Source organism: Oenanthe melanoleuca, chromosome 25 (genome assembly GCF_029582105.1).
Source record: "Oenanthe melanoleuca isolate GR-GAL-2019-014 chromosome 25, OMel1.0, whole genome shotgun sequence".
NCBI lineage: Eukaryota > Metazoa > Chordata > Aves > Passeriformes > Muscicapidae > Oenanthe > Oenanthe melanoleuca.
This window is the reverse complement of record NC_079358.1, coordinates 182,381-203,065: the sequence shown is the minus strand read 5'-3', so window position 1 is coordinate 203,065 and position 20,685 is coordinate 182,381. Positions and strand designations below refer to the sequence as shown.

The 20,685-nt window shown below is 50.9% G+C and overlaps 1 protein-coding gene across 3 annotated transcripts; it reads right to left on the bottom strand.

Moving 5' to 3' along the window:
• Positions 1–1,669: 1,669 nt before the first annotated feature.
• ADAR (adenosine deaminase RNA specific) lies at positions 1,670–13,880 on the bottom strand. Of its 3 annotated transcripts, XM_056510684.1 has the most exons (16): positions 13,845–13,862; positions 11,845–11,993; positions 10,491–11,743; positions 9,259–9,445; positions 9,019–9,176; positions 8,477–8,618; positions 8,083–8,288; positions 7,716–7,872; positions 6,607–6,778; positions 5,920–6,013; positions 4,445–4,573; positions 4,205–4,338; positions 3,568–3,750; positions 3,030–3,142; positions 2,459–2,586; positions 1,670–2,149 (listed from the first exon to the last, which is right to left on the bottom strand). In XM_056510684.1, exons 3-16 carry the CDS (start codon positions 11,216–11,218, stop codon positions 1,909–1,911), a joined length of 2,772 nt encoding a protein of 923 aa, XP_056366659.1. In that variant the 5' UTR covers positions 11,219–11,743; positions 11,845–11,993; positions 13,845–13,862; the 3' UTR covers positions 1,670–1,908. The 3 variants fall into 3 exon arrangements, with proteins under 3 accessions (XP_056366659.1, XP_056366658.1, XP_056366657.1); XM_056510683.1 differs by having other exon boundaries at positions 10,491–11,993; positions 13,845–13,880; XM_056510682.1 differs by lacking the exon at positions 13,845–13,862 and adding an exon at positions 13,130–13,607 and having other exon boundaries at positions 10,491–11,993.
• Positions 13,881–20,685: the final 6,805 nt, after the last annotated feature.

The following is a 20,685-nucleotide window of genomic DNA, read 5'->3' as shown; positions in this document are numbered from 1 at the left end:
GGTCCTACCTCCAGGCAGGGCCAGGGCAGCAAGTGCCAGGGGCTGCTCCAGCTCCATCGTCTTCTGTTCCACTCCATGCTCAGTGTGCTGGAGCCAAGAGCAGGCACAAGATGAGTTGCACAAGGAAAAGGAAAACACAATTAATCAACCCAAGCTGGGAGTTGCTGGCAACCGAGCCACACCATGGGTCACTGGGCTGACAGCCACGGCCAGCAGCATTCCCCACACTCCCTTGGCCAGCAGGAATTGGCCTCATTGGGGAAAACTGAAATGGAGTGTTTGCTATAAATACCACTAATCCCCAGGGCTGGGGGGAGTGGTGCTGGCAGGGCCTGGCAACACACAGGGCCAGGGGAAGCCGCACGCTAGAAATTAATTTAAATCCCAGCACTTCACCCAGCCAGAGAAATCCCAGCTGCTGCAGCTGCTGCTCCTGGAGCTCCTGCTCCCAGGGGTGCACCCCAATACCCCAAATGTTAAGATCTTTGCTCCTAAAGCAGCCCCAGGCCAGGGGTTTGCCCCAGTTCATCCCACCTCTGTGCCGCCTCTGCTGTTGGTCCAACCTCGGGTGCAGGATGGGGGGTGCTCAGGGGTCATGCTGCACCCCAGTGGGGAGTGGAGATCTGTGAGTAGTGGGAGGGTGTGGGAAGTACAACAGGAGCTCCCATAGCCTCAGGCACAGCTCCCTGAGCAGCTGCTGACAGAGGAGTCCCCCAGCACCGCTCTGGGTGCCAAGGCAGCTCCTACCCTAACAGCTCTGCATGACAGTGGATGTCCATGGGCAGCTGCAGGCAGGCAGAACCTGTGACAGCCAGACTGTCAGCAAGTGGTGACCCTGCTTGGCCCCAGTCTGCCTGCCCCCTGTGCAGAGCCACAGCCAGAGCCAGGGTCTTGCTCCCAGCCTTAGGGTTCCTCACTTTGGGCTGTGCTTCCATGCTAGCAGGTCTTTAGCAAAGGCAGCACTTGCCTAGCACAGGGAAAGGGGCTGCTCCAACAACACCCAATAAACTTGCTGTTGGATGGCAACAGCATTACTAATTCTCACCTTTCACCAGCATCTCTGGCATGTGGTTCAGCTCAGACAGACACAGGACAGGGCCTCCAGCCACCACTGGTGTCGAGACCAGAGACAAGACACCCCATGCTAGAGCTAGCAGTGAGGGGTGGAGCTGGGAGAGCCCTGCCCCAGCATTTCAGAGCCAGTCCAAGCCCTCATGGGCTCAGCTCTGCCCAATGAGCCCTGTACCTAAGGCAAGAGGCTCAATTCCAAACTCCACCTGGCTCCCTTCATCTTTAAGCAAATACTAACTCATCCCTGTCCCTCTCCAAATCCCGCCATGGGCCTCTCTTCACCTCAGCGAGAATTAACAAACCCATGGCCAACAATACTGAAACTTTCTTTTTTGTTATTAATGCAGAATGTTACGCTGGTCCTCAGGCTGCACCTTACAGAGGCCAGTTCCATGTCCTAGCTTGGTTTGCCAGTCATTTTACAACAGAGACACAGAAAACCAGTCAAACAACTTGATTTTTTTTTTTTTTTTTTTAATCTCAAATGATAAAATTTGCCTCAAAACCTGCCAGAGGGATTTGCAGTACATGGTCCAAAGGTTTCAAGCTCTGAGTCTTGAAAATTCCTCTGGTTTTTCGTGCCTTCTTTAAAAAACAAAAAAAGGGGGGACAGATAAAACTATAAAAAAGCAAATGAGGACTGAACCTGCCCTTGATTAAAAAAGGGAGAAGCATTTACATGCACATTTTAGAAACACAGGGTCTGAGTAACAGGGACATGGCAGCTGGGCCTCTGAGGAAACTGCTGCACAGTCCTGATTCCACTCCAAAAACGTGGTAAAAGAAGGATGAGCACAGCCGTGCACGTTCATCCACCACCCCTTGCAGAGCGCTTCCTTATGCATCAAGGACAGAGAAATTTTCTTCCTCCTGGGGTTTGCGGATCCAGCTGCCGTAGCCCAGCTCTTCCAGGGTGCTGAAGAAGCACTGCTTGGCTGCCTGGTATGCTGTGGCTGCCTCCTTGGCATCTGAGTACACCGAGAAGCCCAGCAGGTCTCTGCGGCTGTTCTTTGCACAGAGCTGCTGGAACAGGGTGAACATTTCCCTCTTGGACACGCGAGACACCTCCAGCTTCAGACTGAGAAGGAAGACAATGGCAGCAGTGAGGGACAGGACACTGAAAAGAGCCAAGAGGAGCAGGGGGCTCACGTAAAAACCCATGCTGGAGGAGCTCTGGGCTTGGCAGGGCTCCGTGGTAGAGTCCAGGCTGGGCAACATTTTGTTTTCCTCCAGGAGAGCTTGTTTATGTCTGTTTGAAATTTCTCAATCCAACCCTCCCCACACCTAGAGTGCTGTAACAGTGCAGAGTGTACTCCCCACCACAGAGCTGCCCCCCTTCCTCCAGGCAGTGCTAGGAAAAGGCAGTGTCAGGAAAGGCTCTTCTTACCCATCTACTTTCCCTTTGGTGCCATCCAAGACTTCAACTTCGCTTTCATCAGCAAGACACCAATTCACCGAGGACTCCTTCGTCTTGCCCGTCTGCCTTGCAGAGTCATACACGCTGACTCGCCCAACCTGCACAAGAGGGTTCCTTAACCTGGTTCTGCTGTGTCAGCCTCTTGCCCCTTTCATCCCTCATAGTTCTAGCTCATCCCAAACCTTCCAGAGCTGCAAGGATAAGGTTCTTACTGAACTGAAGGCTAGAGAGGCAACTTTAGTGTCCTTTTTTCCAGACTAAGACATTGCCAGAAACACCCAACTGTGGGGTGACACAAAGAGGTCAGGTTCTTGGGGCTGTCCTGTGTAGGGCCAGGAGTTAGACCTGATGAGACATTGTGGGTCCCTTCCAACTCATGATATCCCTTGATTGTACAATTCTCTGTTTCTGGTCACAAATTGTTGCCCCTGGTTGGAGGGCTGCTGCACAATGACCCTGCCTGCAGAGCACCTCAGGGACCCTCAAACCCACAGGCAAAGGAATGGGAGACAAAGATGAAGAGGTGCTATGGCTGCAGTACCTCAGGATGGTTAATGTGATATGGAGCCTGGAGCTTTTCCTTCAGCGTGCTCCCATCCCGCTCCATGCGGCAGCAGATGGCACGTGTCAAGTGACCCTGACTGTACAAATAACCTGTGGAGACAGAAACAAAGGTGTGAGGAAACAGGATTGGCCAAACCCCAGAACTGCAGCACTGCTCACAGACTCCCAAAAGCCCACAGCATGTGGATCAGCATAGCTACATGTATCCTATAAGACAAGATCTTATAATGTCTACAGACTGCAAGGTTTCTCACTGAAGACACAAACATGCAGCTTTTGTCTCACTCTCCTAAATCACATGTGCCTCTTAAATCCAGAACTTTGGAGAGACACCGACTCTACCCACAGCCTAAAATCCACAGACTCCCTTTGTATTTTCAAACAGCTCTGCCAAGAAAGTAATTTCAGTCTGTTACTCCTACACCCTCCACAAACAAACTTTGCCATCACACTGGGGAGCGAGATGAGCTGTCACTGCAGCCTGGTTTTACCCCGAAGGACAGAGAGGTTCGCACCGAGTGTGACAGAGCGGAGATAAACCGGCTCTAGGAAGTGTGACAGCAATGCCCCTTGCAAGCCAAGCACATTCCAGCGCAGGATTTTGTCACTGCAGGACATGGTTCGTAACCGCTCCCCGTGCTGGATCCCGTCCCACGTGGGCACAATGTCACTCGACTCCACAGGAATGGTACCTTCCCCTGCACAAGAGAAGAAGAAAGCTTTTCTGTATAGTGTCAGATATTGAATAAATCAAAACCCCATCAGCAACTGCACAAGAAATTTCTGGATACTGAGAGTGAACTCAGGAGCCTGACATCAGGTTCGGGGAACAATCTTGCATTCAGTATTGGGTAATGATTTTCAACATGGCTGAGGCAAAATAAAATCTTGCTTGAAAGGGGGGGACACAGACCTAGATCTAAGCTTTGCATCAAACTTCAGCTGCAAACTTCACAAGCATGGCAGCGCAACAAGCAGAGCTGGGAAGGGGAAGGGACTCTCTCTAAAACCTTCCATGTACCTCTTTTGATTCCTGAACGCTTCAAATCCCACAGCAGCACACAGAGAGGGGTAAGGAGGCTCTGGAGAACCAGAAAGGCTCAGAGGAGAGGACTGAAGCCACTCAACCATGCAGGAAGTGACTGCACTCACCATTCTCCACCTTGGTCCGCAGCTTGCCTTGCTTGGGGTTCTCAAAGAGAGGCTGGTGTTGGGGCTGTCCCACCTCATTTGCCTGATCGCTGCAGGATTTATCAAAGAGTGCTCCATCTCCACACGGTGCTGTGCTAGAAAACAAACCCTCCCTGTTAGCACTGACTGTAGGGGAAACAGTCAGGGCCAGGGGAGTGACAGTGCTGCTGATGCCAGTCATTGAACCTCCCCCCCACAAACCTGACGTAGAGGTGAAAGGTAACACTGCTCTTTATTCTGAGTTTCTTTCCTCCTGCTTGCTCAAAAATGCTCTCTTCTGCAGAAGAAGGATTGGACGGGTCATACTTCATGAGCTCACTGTAAAGAAACCTGAAAATAACACCATCCTGTCAAAAGGCTGCCCTGCTTTTCAGACAAGGAATGCTTCAATCGACAGGTAGGGTCCCATATCACCCACTCCTGCCACGTAGAAGAGCAGAGACCAGGAGCTGTGGCTGAGGATGCCTGGAAAGCCAACAAACAATGCTTAATGCACAAAAAGGGCAAAGAATCCAGCAGATTTCCTGCCATGCAGAGGACAAGCAGTAGAAAAGTAGCATCCTGTCTGGGAAGCAGTGGCAGGAGAAAAGAAGGAGCCTAGCTGAGTGCTGCTTGCATGCATCTGATCCCAGTGTGAAGACGACTTCAAGGTTGTTAACCAGCACCTTTAGTCAGCAGCCAGTTTGCATTAAAAGTAAACAACCCTGCAGGCAGCTGAATTCAAGTGGTGTTAGAACAAACCCATGATCTGTTTACACTGATGGGATCTTTTATGGCTGCTTCTGGCCAGGGAAAACCCTGAGATCTCCAACATCATGTCAAGGACTAAAGAAAAACTGCAGCCTCGCAGACAGTCCTTGAGCAGAGCCTGTGCAGGGACTGATTTTGCAAGGAGAGGCAGAGCTGTGCCAGAGCAGCCACTGCTGTCAAGATTAACAGCTAAAACAGACAGTAAGCAAGATGCAATCCTGATTCATCACTTCCCAGGGGCCTGCCCTCAACACTTTCCCTTGCTGAGGAATGCAGAGCACAGTGGCAGCACACAAAGGCTTGAAGAAAGCAGATGACTTTTTTGTTCATGACCAAAGGACAGATGTTAACGAAGCACTTCAGCTTCATCTCACTTTAGGTTTCAAAAACTATAAAGTGCCTCAGTGAATGTGAGAAAAGAGGAAGAAGAGGAGAGGAGCAGGGGGTAGAGAGGAAGAGAATTGTTCAGTTTAATCGGGAAAACCCTTTCCAGCCTCCAAAAAAGGGTTGCTGACTTACCAAAGCAAACATACACAGCATGTTTTCCTGAATCCTTCTACACCCAGGCCCAGAAAGGCCAGGAGACCAAGGCTGCAGTGGCTTGGCGGGGCAGGAGCTGTGCTCAGGCTGGAGAGCACCCCACACATCAGCCCAGAAGCTTCAGCAGGATGTATCAGATGCAGCCCCTGGGATCCTGGCAACTCTCCCATTCAGTACTTATTTGGGCATAATTTAGGCATGGTCCCTTCTTACCAGAAATAACTTCCCTCTATTCAACAACACATGAGTAAACATTGTCTGAGGATCACAGCATCTCTCAGCACAGCAAAGAACTACAGGTGTGTTTCAGCTACACCCTTCCAGAATGGGAGAGTAGCTCCTGGCAGGCCCCTCTCCTTTTCCTTTTGAGCTTCCCCTTTTCTCACCTCACAAAGCCTCTTCGAGAAATGATTTCTGCATGACAGTCATTTACTGTCTCCCCCTTTAAGCTTAGCTCTTCTCCTTTCACACAGCGATTACCTGAAACAAAGAAAGAAATAAGGGATTAAATAATAGGGCAGGTATCAAAGTCAAGATGGCTTCAGAGACAGAGGAAGGATGTCTCATTTCTTTTGGGCTGTTGAGCAGCAGCACCAGCACGAGCACCCTGCCTATTAAATCACTATCATAAGCAGTTAAGAAAATAAAGGGACACCACTTTAGGGACAGACAGACTTAAATTGCCATGAGTTTTGGGGGACTGTGCCTTGCCGAGGGCTTTTCAGCCCATCACTCCTGGTAGAACGCCTGGCAGCAAAGCAGGGAGGGAGATAAGCTCTGTGTGGCTGTGAGAAACTGGGGGCTCGTGTGCTGTAGCACATAAGGAAGCCATGCTCTGATGCACAGAGTAGGAGGCAGCAATGCAAGCAAAGATTAAGAGCAATATCGCTGCAGGCACATTGGCTTTGTCCTCTCTCTCTCTCTAACAGATCACTTGTGACACCATGTGAGTCTGGGAACATTTTGTACCCTCTCTGAAGAAGCCTACAGCAACAGCCATCTCTGAGCCGTGGCTGACAAGGAAATCTAGCATGGAAGGGAGTTCAGAGTGTGCTGGAAGAAGCTGCTCATACCTGTTCCAATGCTGACCACCACTCCCAAGCCCTGGTCTGCTCTCCTCATGATGATGGCAGCCAGGATCTTGCGGCCCAGCAGGCTGTGCTGGATGCGAGCGGTCAGGCTGTTGAAGCGCTGGTGGCTCAGCATGGCCATCTGATCGTGCAGGGTGCTGCCACTCACAGGGAGCTGGGATGGGGCACAACAGCACAGGTGAGCAGATTGTAGGACACAGCTCCAGAGCCACCTAACCTCTCCAAGCAGAAGGCAGAACACAGAAAATTTCGAGCTTTGGGCAGTGTCAAGGGGCAGGTGAAGTTCCTTCAGGTATTCCTGGGAAAACTTCATGCGAGGCTTTGAGCTCTGTTTCAGCCACATCAGAGACAGCAGCAAGCTGTCTTTCCAGCAGCAAACAACACAGGCTGAGGAACGGCCTCCTGAGAATGCCAGGGAAAACCCCGAGCAAGAAGCAACCTATTTCCAGAGACTCAGCCAAGGAAATCTGTTCCTGGCTTTGGAGGAATTCCTCCTCTGGCTGCCTCTGAGCAGAGTGCACATCCATTCCCAGTGCAGACCAACTCACCTCCTCCAGCACTGCTGACTGACAAATCCTCCCTGATGGCTTTGCTATTTAGAGCCCCAGCTGCAGTGCCCAGTTGTTCTGCCTGGAACGAGGCTTTTCAGAGATCACAACACTCTAAGTGTGATTTAAATCAGCCCAAGTTTGGGACAGCCATTCTGACACAACCAGGACTTTGCGTTTATCTGATGCATGAATTTTTTTGAGCTGACACACAATTTTTAATGCAGCACAAAGAAATTTGGAAGAAGTAATAAAAAAAGCCACATAATTAAAAATAAGCATGTTTCTACTCTACGACAGGAACACATTTCAGTAGCTTGTGGAAGAATTTAGTAATAATTTAGCCCTAAAGCAGAGGCCCATAGGACAGAAGGGTATGCCCATGCCCTGAGGAAACATCTAACCCATTTCAGGAAAACCATATCAAGCTCTCTTTGCAGAGAACAAAGGAATCACAGCTGATTTTGAAAGCATTTTTCTTCTGGACTGAGAGGAGGATAGGCAGGACTACAAACACAACCCCAGCTTTGGCAGAAGATTTACCTCAGTGACACTCATCCCTTCCATGCGCTCAGTCTTCTCTGACTCCCCAATCAGGACTCTCAGTGCTGCATCAGCTGCCTCCTGCTTGCCCTGCTTTTTGTTGTGGGCAGTTACAGCTGGGAACCAGCGGCCACCAACCTTCGCCTGATACACAAACCTACAAAGGAACAAGAAACCTGTGGATTTCAGTTTGGTTTTCACATTCCCTAAGTGGAGAGAGGAGGGAATCAGAGGGACAAGATTTGGCAGAGGCAGCAACTAGCCGTGCTGCCATCTCAAAAGGCATCAGCGATTCTGAGCTTTCTGCCCTTTTCCTAGGACAACAGCAGCAGTGCAAAATTTCTTCCTGCCAGATGCTGCTACTTACTTGGGGTCATGGGGAGGTCCTGACTGGTCAATGAGTTTGAACTCTGCAGCAAACCCATTGGAACGGGCATATTCCAGCAGGCCACTGACAGGATTGACATTAAGGTATTTGATGAGCTCCCCAACACCCTTCGTTTTCATCACCTTGGATTCATCTGGAGTGGCAATATTGTGCGTGGGCTGGTCACTGTGGGGCTTCTCAACAGGCTAGAGCAGAGTTAGAAAGGAGAAGGCTGTTAAACACTGAGCAGCCGCATTTAGTGCAGGCCAAGAGCAGCAGCAAACCTCTGCCTCACATGACCTTGTGGGGTGAAATGCAGCAGAATAGGAAATAAAAGGGAGGGAGGGAACACCCAATTCAAAACACTTGGGTATTCTAAAGATGCTCTTTATACCTGTTCAGGCAAGACATGGGGTACAGACTCTCCAGAAAGAATCTTCACAGCAACTTCTGCTGCCATTTGCTTTGCTCCCTTCTTGCTGTTTCCTACCACAGCGGGGAAAATTTGGTCACCCATTTTCACACAGTAGCTGAACCTGACAGGACATTATAGTACATGAAAAGTGTTAACCATAGGTGTCTCAATCTGGTTATTATCCCCATCTCCCACTTCCAGGTAAATCCTTCTGGGTTATCTCCAATTTATCTGCAATTGAAATCTACTGTGATGGCCCTAAACACTTCCAGCAGAGCACCTCTAGGTAGGGTACAGGACTGAAACCAACTCCTGCTCTGGTAGAAGAAACAGCATCCTTTCTCTGAGAAAGAGTATTGCTTGATGTCTTGGATGAGCCATGCCCAGAATCCTTGGCTAAGAGGAACACTCAGCCTCACTCAAGTCAGTGACAAGTCCAGGAATGTGGGCAGCATGCTGAAGGGGAAGGACAGTGAAGGAAGTTTCCACCCTCCCTCAAAGCTGACAAGAATATGCCATACCTAGGATCATGAGGTGGGCCATCCTGAGAGAGCAGCTGGAACTCAACTATGTTCCCTGATTTTTGACCATACTCCATTAGCACGCTGATAGGGTGCTTCCCAGGAAGCAGGTTGAGGTGAGCTGCTGCAGGTGACAGCTCTGGCTCCAGCTGCAAAGACTACATACAGCAAGAAGATGGAGGAAATCAGTGTCAGACTCAACACTGAGCAGCCTCACAAAGAAAAGAAAACAGGACTCACCGATTCTGGTTCTGAGCTGTCAGAGGGAAATGGCTCTTCACATTTAATTCCACCATGCCTTCCATTCTCCACTTCACTTATCAGGACCTTCATTGCATTAGCTGCTGCCTCCTGCTTAGCCAATTTTTTGCTCCCTGCCTCTGCTGGTGGGAATCGGCGCCCATTAATCACTGCCTGGAACTTAAACCTTTGAAAGAGAAAACCAAAGGGGCACACTGAGAAGCAGAAATGTGTTCTTCTCAGAGCAAGCAAGGTTGCTCTTGGAATTCAAAGAAATAGTCAGCTCCCAGCTGGGAGAGTAAATCCAGGCTGCCATGTGCAGAAGACAAAAATACCAAATAAAAAATTCTCCTCCCTCTGGCACTCTCCGTGGCTATCCAGGGCATCCATCTTAGAAAGGTGCTGCCTCACATAAATCTCTTGCCTTTGGCATTTCTGCCTCCCCCTTTCCTGTGAACTCTAACAAAAGTTATCTTCCATTCTCCATCCCTGGAAATCTGCTTCCAAGGAGAGTGGGTCAAACCAGATCTGGAGAGGGATTATGGCACTGAATCCATTCAGATCCCTTCTTTAAAAAAAACAACCAAAAAACAAAATAAGAAAACCCTGGGATCCCACCTTTAAAAATCAGGCAAATTTTCCCGTCTAGCGGATCTATTGACATATTCCAGTGTGGCACATATGGAGATTTTCACAGTCTCACTGGTGCTCAGTAACAGCCACGATTCTGCAAGGGGAAGCAGGACTCCAGAGACTGACTTGGCCAACTGCAGTGTCATGCCACATGCTCAGCTCAGAGAATCTGCTCTGACCTGCTACAACACAGCAATGTCCAGAGTGGAGCCACCTTGTTTAACTAAAGACACCTGATCCCAAACACTTTGTTCTGGGCTCCCTTTACAGCATTTCCAGGGTGAGAACATCTTGAGAGGCAGCTTAGACATACCAGTTTCCCTTTATATGATCAAATTGAAGGCAAGTAATTGAGATGCAACCTAGTGAAGAAATTAATCCCATCTTTGCTGCTCAGAATGGGGAATGCCAAAACCGGGCTACCTAAGGTTAAATTTTAGGCTTGCTTTATTTTTTAAGCTGACGCGAGGAATCAGCTAGGCTAATCCTTCAGAAATGAAAGAAACATTAATAGCAGGCCCCCTCACAAGTGGTGAACTTAATTGAAGTAAAATAATTTTATGGAAAAAGAGCTCAGAAAAAGCAGAACATTTTCTTACCGTGGCTCATGAGAGGGGCCATTCTGCTCCAGCATGACAAAATCACAGTGTTGGTATGTGTACTGGGAATATTCTGTAAGGCCACTCACTGGGTTCTTCTCCTGACAAGCTATCAGTTTCTCTACAGGTGAACATGGGAAAGCAGTTTCGAACTGGGCAGCATAACTGGGGGAAGACTCAGAATTCATGATGCATTCTGACTTATCAGGCTGCTTGTTGATAGCATTCAGATTATCTGGGATATCATCTGTGGTCCACTTGCTGTTTTCTGAGTTATCATAATTACTCAAACTGGAGAATTCAGGCTTAATGTCCTCAGATGCATCTGCTTCTGTGTCACCAACATTGCCTTGACCAGCTTGACCCAAAGGCTGCTGCTCATTTTCTACACTTTCTTCCTTCACTGCTGGCAAAGCTGTAGTCATCTCTGGGGGACATGGAGGGACAAAGGAAGAGGGAAGACCTGACTCAGGAGGTGTGGGATCTGCCATCTGCATTACTGTGCTGGCCTTCAGCCTCATCTGCATCCTCTCCCGTTTCCTGTTTGTCAGGGACCATCGTGGAGGAGTTGCATTCTGCTTGTGGACATCTCCCAGCTTTTCCAGAGCGCTAAGAAATGCATTCACATCCTTGGCTCTGGAAAGCCCAATGTTTTTGGCAAGATTGAGAGCTGTTGTTTCTACCACACTGAACAAGTAGTTGCAGATTTTCTCCTTTGTCTCAGCCATGTCTGTGTCTCCCAAGCCAAGTGTGCTCTGCTCTCCCCCTCTGCCCTCACAAGCTGGATCTGTGCAACTGGCACTGTGGTCAGTAGGGTTTCCTTCCCTCCCTGAGCTAGGGCTGGCAATTCTCCACAGTGGCCGTGTCTCTCCCCCTTTGTGCAACTTGCCTTCTCTTAAGAGTTTATACAAAACCCGGTTGACCTCTTTCTTTTGAGTTTTGAGTTTGCGTGCCAGATCAATAGCCGTGCAAGTCCTCCCCTCCCCAAGCTGCCTGAGAACAGTCAGAATTTCTCGTTCACAGTCTTGCCCAGCAAGAGACAGTCGTTGGAAATCCAGCCTCACAGAGTCAGAATCTCTCCTGGAGCTCTCCTGACGATGGTACTGCGGAGGGCAGTGGCGAGGCACAGTCTCAAGCCGGGGAAGCTGGCTGGAGAAGCTACGCCCTGCAGGCCTGCCGGGGCTGGGCTGCCATCTGCCTGCAGGAGCCGGCGTCCCGCCTCTGCTGCGCGGCTCCTTGTGCGATCCCTGTCCCTGCAACACACAGACTTCAGCCTCCTGCTCTGCCAGGAACTGCTGGTGTAAAAAGGTTTCCGGATTAGTTTCTTGTGGGGTACGAGGGTGGTTAAAAAGACCTCGGTTAGTGCTGGGGCAGTGCTGGGTAAGACACAAGCCTCTGCCTCGCCCAGTGCCTCTGATCATAGCGCACTCCGGGGACGCACGGGGGAACCAGGCTGCTGAGGAGCCAGGAGAGCAGCTGCCACTCACTCCAGATTCTCCCGCCCTGAGGAGAAAAACACACCAACTCAGAATGTCTTTACACAACTACAGGATTCCAGAAATGCAGTTTAAACAGCTTCCCAGCTACTGAAGTACTTAAAATACCTTCTGCCTTGTCAATTTTTTTACTACTTTTCTAGGAGTCTAAATTAGTCCTGTAAACACAAACGGCAAACTATGGTTGCCAGCAGAGAACCAGCAGCCCCAAATCGCAGGTGAAGTTAACCACAAGAAGCAGTTTTGACACAAGCAGCCCTCTGCCCCTGGTAGGCTCGATTCCAGCACAGGGCTGGTGGCCTGTTCAGGATGCACTCCTAAAACACAGCAAGCTGCACTCCCTTGCCCGAGGGAGAGAAGAATCTCAGACCTATTTTGCAACCTGAGAAATGGGGGCATGAGGATATAAAGGAATGCAAGGAGGTGAGCTGGAGCAGCTTGCATGGTCACACAGAACCAGGCTTGCAATTATTTTCAGATTCATGGCTAAAAAAGTGTCTTGTCCTCCCTGGACACTATGTGACCTGTAGAGGTAAAATATCACATGACAAGGGAATGAAAGTGATAACGTGTAGAGAAATTGGACAGGTGTGCAGCTGGCAACAGTACGACGAGTTTTTTTCGATTATAGCCCAAATTTCACTCTATCACACAAAGTCGTGCTGCCCTCTTGGGGTACAAGGGTAAGACTAAACTATTAACTAACTATTAACCCTAAAGTAAGGAATCCAGCCCAGCATTTTCTAATTTTCTGATAACATTTGCTGCGAAACTGAGAGGATAAAGACACGGAACATGATACACACGGCCGGGTCCCCGCTCTGCCTGCTCCTCCGTGACCTCCTTAAGGCACCTATCGTCACATCGTTTTTCCGATGCAAGTCTCACCTTTATAAAGCTCCCCATCGCCACCAAACACGTCAAGGGCAACTTAAATTTCACTTTCATTAAACAGCTGCACTCGGCTGCCATCACCAGGATTTATTTTTACAATAAACATGGAGAGGCTGAGTGCAGCGCGATGGGTTCTCACCTCGCCAGCTCTGAGGGAGTCCCGCTGCCGTTCCCCTGCTCAGTGACCCCGTTTTACAACTGCTCCCTGAGCCAGAAATAGGAAGAGGGGTTCGGAAAAAACGCTCTTACCTCAGTCTCATCCGCACGCCAAATTATTTTATGAGGAAGTACAGGGGAAAAAGAAAGGCGGTCCCGCGGGCCGCGTCCCGGCGGAGCGGTACCGAGGAGCCGCCAAGATGGCAGCGAGCTCCCTTTCGGTTTCGCTTCCCGCAGCAGCCGCTCCGCCCCGCCCCGCCCGGTTCCGGGCTGTCCCAGACAGGCTCCGGGCTTCGGAGCGACCGTCAGGCGCCTGAGCAGCGAACCCAGCAGGGCAGCGCCTTCCCCCGGCCGCTGTGCTGCTGCAGCCCCGCCACTCACGGGCTGCCGCCGGGTCCGCACGAGAGGAGCTGCTGCTCTCCCGGAGGGCCTGAGGGAACACCTGCCACCCTCAGCTACACCCCCAGAGCACACCCAGGGCCCGCAGCAGGCCGGCTGCCACCCGCACCAATGCCAAACCACATCCCGGGCCGCGCACCCACGGCGGGAGCGACGGCCCCGCCAACACGAGGGGCTCGCCCGGCGGGCTGGGATACAGGGCGGCGAGCACAGAGTCGATGTTTTTATTCTAGGGAACCCGGCCCCGACAGGAACCTTGGGGAGCCAGGACACGATCACGCCGCATTCCGGAGCCCGCGGGGTTGCCTCCGCCGCGTCCCCGGCTCCGGCGGCTGCGGGGCCCGCGGGCTCGCAGGGACCCACAGGAGCCCGGCCCCGGCCCGTGCCCCCCCTCCGCGCGCCCCGTTACCTTGCCGCTGCCGCCGCTGCCGGCGCGCGCTGATGGCGCACGCGAGCCCCGCGCGCATGCGCACGGGACGCGCGGCGGCCATCTTTCCTCAGGGCAAAGAGCGGCGGCCATGTTTGGTGCGGGCAGCGCAGGGCTGTGCCGGCGCCGTGGGCCCGGCTCGGTTCGGCCCGGTTCGCTCGGGAGAGGCGGCGCTACGGCCCGATCCCCCGGCTGAAGGCGGCGGCGCGCACAGGTGCTGCTGTCCGTGCGCCTCAGGTGGCGTTTCCCCCACTGCCTGAGCCCGCGCGTGCGCCCTGCTGGTCGCCGCACTTCCCTGACCCCTCGGGCCCCGCCGTGCCACCGTGTCCTTAGGGCCAGGGGCTTGTCCCCTCCTCCGTGGGCCCCTATGTTGTAAATGAGAAGCAAAGTCTCGATATTTAGCCAAATATAGATTGGTTTATTTTATATAGACAGAGCAAGCAGCGCTGGGGAAAACGTGAGGGGTCACCGGCCACTCCACGCTTCCACCGAACTTGGTTTGCAGCTCCCTTTTTATAGCATGGTTTTCAATAGTTATCAATAATTGTTATTGTTTTGTTGCAGTAATTCTGCAAGGTAAGCAGTGGTGGTCAAGGAAACTTCCAAACTTCGGTGGGACAGCTCTTGGGACAATTGGCCATGTAACCGTCTGGTCTTGGTAGATAAATAACAGGAGAAGGGGGAAGTCTGATCTTTAGCAGATAGTTTGTGATTGATTACACAAATGCAGGAAACCTGATTTTGCAGGATCTGTTGGGCTGTGTGAAAGCCTTGTTTTGCAAGCTGTCAGTAGATACAACTTTTTTAGAAACATAACATTCATAGCAGGAGGATTTAAAACATAAAGATTTAATAATATATTTTCCTTTTTTTTAGTGTCATGGCTTCATTTCAGACCCAAGTATTCTGGTTTATACAAACCCCAATACTTTTATGATGAACATGAATCTTTATTATCACAGCTCTCTTCGTGTGCTGGGGCTCTGCTGCGTCCCCTTCTCCCTTGGAGCTTCCTTATCCTCCGTGCCCCTCACCATGGGCTCCCCCAGGGGGCTTCGTCTTTTTCCACAAGCTTCCCACTTCCTGTGGGATTCCCCTCACCCTCGTTTTAATCCATTATTTTAATGCCAGAGGTGCAGCAGATCATATCCCATCTTGTCCGAGGTTCTTCCCAGGCAAGTGGAGACATTCCCCTTCCTAATCCCAAACCAGGCACAGCCCCTGCTGCCGCTGGATCCGCCCTTTCTCGGGCAAACACCATCGTGTGAGTCGTAAAACTGCCGGCAGAGAACAAAGAGTTTCTGTCTGCTGCTCCACCGTGCGAGTCAATAGCCGTATGTCATTGTCCTGGCTTAGGGCAAATTTGGGAGGAAACCTCTGAACTGGGTCCCTCCAGGAAACAGATTCAAGCAGTCCCTTCCCCAACTGCTTTGGGGAATATTTCCTTGGACAGAAGCAGAAAAAAAACCCCTGTTTATTTAACAGGCAAAGCACTTCCCAGCACAAAAAATGAACAATATGACATAGCAGAACCTCTCGCTGCTCTGAAGAGATGACAAATTCAGAAGAGTCCCTTCTGTGGGTTTCAGCCTGGCTCTCTCAGTCTGCTCTCAGTCCCTCTGTGGGTCACAGCCCAGCTCACTCAGGCTGTTCTCAGCCCCTCTGTGGGTCACAGCTCACTTGGGCTGTTCTCAGCCCCTCTGTGGGTCACAGCCCAGCTCACTCAGGCTGTTCTCAGCCCCTCTGTGGGTCACAGCTCATTCAGTCTGTTCTCAGCCCCTCTGTGGGTCACAGCCCAGCTCTCTCAGGCTGTTCTCAGCCCCTCTGTGGGTCACAGCCCAGCTCACTCAGGCTGTTCTCAGCCCCTCTGTGGGTCACAGCTCATTCAGTCTGTTCTCAGCCCCTCTGTGGGTCACAGCTCACTCAGTCTGTTCTCAGTCCCTCTGTGGGTCACAGCTCACTTGGGCTGTTCTCAGCCCCTCTGTGGGTCACAGCCCAGCTCACTCAGTCTGTTCTCAGTCCCTCTGTGGGTCACAGCTCATTCAGTCTGTTCTCAGCCCCTCTGTGGGTCACAGCTCACTCAGTCTGTTCTCAGTCCCTCTGTGGGTCACAGCTCACTTGGGCTGTTCTCAGCCCCTCTGTGGGTCACAGCCCTGCTCACTCAGGCTGTTCTCAGTCCCTCTGTGGGTCATAGCTCTCTCAGGCTGTTCTCAGTCCCTCTGGTGCTGGGAAATGTCACAGCCCAGGCCAGGCCTGGTGGGCCACAGGTGTGAGCTCCTGGTGCTCTTCTGGGTTTTCAGTCCAGAGCAGGTTCAAAAAATTCCAAGAGAAAGGAAAAAAAAAGTCCAAGGAGCTTCTCTGCCTCAGCTAGCCGGAAAAAAAAAAAACAAAAAAACGAGCAAAGGAGAGCTCTCTCCTGCTGTCCACTGCAGAAAACACAGTATGTGGGGGAGCAAGTGCAGTCTCTGATAACAAACTGCACCTTTCCTCTCCCCCTTCACTCTGGAACCAGTCTTAAAGCTGCAGAACTCAATATTCAACACCAACAGGATAGATGATTGGGGATCCAAGCATCATAAAGTTGCCCCAAGAGAGTCAATTACTTTCTGGCACAGGGATCTGAGCAGGGGCTGTCCAGGAGCTGCAGCACTGCTGGGCTCAGAGCCTGTCAGCAGCTTGGAGCAGCACCTGTTGGGCAGTGGGCATTGTGGTATTTAGACTTGTGGGTGTGGATCATAAGCACAATGAGAGCTCAGCTATTAGATGCATGTGGGGGCTGGCTTCTTGTTCCAGGCAACAAGTGACAGGACAAGAGGAAAAGGCCTCAGGTTGCAGAAAGGCAGGTTTAGGTTGGATGTTAGGGGGTATTTCCTCATGGAAGGGGTGATCAGGCACTGGAAGAGGCTGCCCATGGCATTAGTGAAGTCATCAGCCCTGGAAGTGTTCAAAACTGGAGTGGATGTGGCACTTGGGGATATGGGTTAGTGGTGGCCTTGGCAGTGATGGGGAATCAATAGCTGGAATCAATTATTTTAGAGGGCTTTTCCAATCTCATTGAATCTGCCATTCTATAATTCTGCTGTAGTACAACCAATGAGCAACTATCACATGCAGGACCATCATCTGGGAGTCTCCAGACCCTCTTCTGCCAGGGTGGTGTGTGTGGAGGGAGCTGGGAGGGATGGGCATGGATTCTGGATGAATTTTAGAGGTCCATCAGCCCACATTAGTCCATGAATGGGCAAAACATACAAAGAAAAGCTCCTCAGAGCATCCTGATCTTCACCAGCAGCTCTGTGTGTCCCAGTGGAGAGGAAGCTGTATGTGCCTTCAGGTGGGGATCATACTCCCCCATTGCCTCTTCCCTGCAGCTTTCCAAAGGCATTTCAGTGAACCCAGAGTAGTGGCAGGGTGCAGAAATGGTGAGTCATACCCCAGAATTGCCAGGCTCAGCTGCTGATTATGTTCAGTGAAGTTTTTGGATTGTTCAGGGTTTGGGGTCTTTTCTTCAACTGATTTTTGGATTTAGAGATTTTGAGGCTTGTGTGTCACAGTGTGGTTTTGGTGTGGGGTTTTTTTTCTGTAATGGAGAGATTCCTTGCCTGAAAAAGAACCTCACATGCTCACTGAAGTTGTCACATCTTTGTTCCTGGAGGGTCTGGGAGCACAAAGACTCCTGCCTGGGATGAGACTCGTGGCAGACTGTCAGACATGGGGATCACAGTCCACATAAGCAGTGCCTCCCATCCACTTCAGCAAACAACAAATGACCCCACAGCACACACAGTACACAACTACCAACTCCTCAATCTGTTGTTTTTTGTTTTTTTTTTTTTTTTTTCTTTTCTTTTTTTTTTCACTCTGTTTTAATTGCTGGTGATCACTCCCAAGCTTTGCTCCAGGCTTGGTGGATGTGATTCATCTCAGCTGCTGTGAAGATGGAATGGGAAGGTTCCAGCACTGCTGTCCACTGCCTTGCTGTGGCATAGGCTGCTCATGAAATTGTGTGTTGCTGGCATTGTTGGGCCATGTACCCTTTAGAATTGCATCATCCTAAACCTGACAAACAGGCACTTCAGCCATACAAGCTCATTCTTCTTTCTCCTTCTTTATGGAAAATTGGCAGACTCCCAACCTGTTTCCATAGGAATGGGCTGGGAGACCAGGAGACCTCCAGCTGCTGAAGTCCCAGCATTAACACAGCCATGGCATCTGCTTGGCCATGACAGAAGCTCCTGCAGCCTCTGGAGACTGCAGCCATGGGAAAATGAGCCCATTTGTGGTGTAGATAAGGAGCTGATAACCAGCTTACCTGAGGCTGCCCAGCTGATTTTGGTGGAGGGTGGAGAAAGCTCCATTACTTTCTCTTGGATGTTGGGCCTCATGCTGCTCCCCTGCTGCTTTGGGGGCTGCCCCAAACCTCCCACTTTCCCCAGGCTGAGCAGAGGCTTCCCCGCAGGATGGCAGCATTCACTAAACCTCCAGCCTCAGCTGGAGATGCCTCAGGTGTCTGCTTTGATTTGCTTCCCTCTTATGAAATGAAAAGAGAGGAAATAAATTGTGGCACAGCTCCCCCGCCTGACTTTTTGCTTGGATGCCAGTTCTCAGCTCAGGCTATTGTTCTGCAGAGTTTCATTTTAAACTCCTTTATTAGACACTCTAAAATATCACTTCCTTGCTCTTGCAGACAGCCTGTTCCTACATGAGAGATTTGCACTTCTTAGTCAGCTGATAGTTGTTTCTAAGGGAAGGCAGCCCTGGGAGTGTTGGTTTATCACCTGCCCTGCTGGTATTTGATCCCCTCTGCCCCAGGGCCAAGCTGTGCTCTCACACTGCTGGTAAGAGCTGCAATTAGGGTTTGGCCTCCTTGCAGAAGCACCCAAAACACTCCAGGCTCCTCATATGTGAAATGAGGAACTGGTTCCCACGTCTTTCCAAGTGTTTCTTTCTCCAGTCTGGCTGCAGATGTACAGCTGGGAATTGACATGGAAAACCTTCATAACTCCAGAGCATCAGTTCCCCTGGACGGGAAAAAATGCTTTGTTTCTTCCAATGGATTTTTATGGTAGCTATAAACATGGAGCAGGTTATGCATGGGAGATACTCCCCACTCTGAGCCTGCAGCCTTGGTATGGGCACCAGAGCAAGGAGCTGCTTCCCAGAAAGGGACTTCTCCCCCTGCTTCGCTCCCTGCTGCTCCCAACAGACGGGTTCCCTGCTGGGGAAGCAGCAGAGCTACCTAGGGAATTGCACCAGCTTTTGCCTTGCTGCTCAGTGAAGGAGTGAACCTGAGCTTTGGTACAACCCCAGCAGCTGCCATGTCTGTGGTCTCAAGACATCAAGCAGGGATTGCTCATCTTGAGAGCTCCCAGAGAGGATCAGAGGGGAAGGGGCACTCCTGACAGCTCTGTCTCTGTGACACTCATTCCCCTCAGGCAGCAGTGTGCTCCAGGGATGGACAGATGCTCCCATGGCTCAAAGCTGCAGTGGAGCCCAGCAGTGAAAGGCAGGTAGGCCTGGCACATCTACAGCAGAAGGAGCCAGCACGATAACTCCCACGGCAGCTGCAGTGGTGGGAAGCAGCACAGTTTTATTCTGTCTGGTACAAAAGGTACCCTTGAAAAATGCAGAAGGCAGCCTGTGGCTCAGCCACCTGTATGGCAGAACATGCTACATGAGCACAGCCTTCACTTGGAGCCCTTGGATGCTCAGGGGCTCTTTTCATGTGGTTTTAGAGCCATCACAGCGTGTGGCCAAATGTCCACTCGCAGGAGTTGGCTCCTTGGGCTCCTCCCTCACCTCACGGTGGCCAGGGGCTCCTTCAGCTTGGAAAGGAGTTGTGGAAGGACTGGCCACTCCAATCATGGTTCAGATGTCAGTGTCTCTTTGGCATGGCTCCAGGCTGCTTAGCCTCTCCCTTACCAAGGTGTTGACTCAGCTGATGGCCAGAGCATTGCTGCAGGTCAGATGGGGACCCTAGACAGACTGTGAACCACCCAGCTTGTTCTTGGAGGGGGACTAGCAAGGAGAAGGGGATTCCTTTCACTGCTCTTAGCACATCTGATGCAGTGGTTTCCAGAGAGTCAATCAGCTGAAATAATAAATCCTTCCTAAATCCAGGATTCAAAGATCTCCCTAGTACATGTCAGTTGACATAGCATTAATGCTTCCTTCTGTGACCATTATATCACCATCCAAGCCCAAGCTCCCCTTTTTGCCCTTTCATGTTTAATATTAAATCTGATTTATCTGCAAGAGGGCTTTGTCAGGTGCTCAGAAAAATCGAAAGGATTTCACAATCCATCCCTGAGGCAGAGCCATGGGTGGTAAAAGCATTGACCTGAGGAGAAAAGCACTGACGTGAGGGTAAAAGCATTACATGCACTCTGGACAGAGCTCTCCACCACTACTCTCTTGCCACTTATCACCAACCCAGTGCCTGATTTTTACCTGTGTTGCTTGAGGTACTTGCTGACCCCCCATTTTTCTTGAAGCTCAGTGCTCAACAAACTCCAGGGGCTGCCCACAGCAGCAGGCACTGCTCTCCTCTCCTCTTGATTTATGTGCTGTTGAGCACAGAGAGATTCTAATGCACAATCTCACAGGGAAAACCCTGGTGCAGCTGGGTCTGCAAACAACTTCCTTGCATGTAGGACTCCTTTGTGCCTCCCATGAGATCCCATTACACCTCTTTCACTGCTTTTTCTTTAATTGCTGCAGATCATTTTTTTTTCATGCAGCACAAACTGACTGCTGATGGAGTCAGTGCCATGTGCTGATGGAGACACAGGAGGGTTGGCTGGAGGGAGTAATGGATGACAGA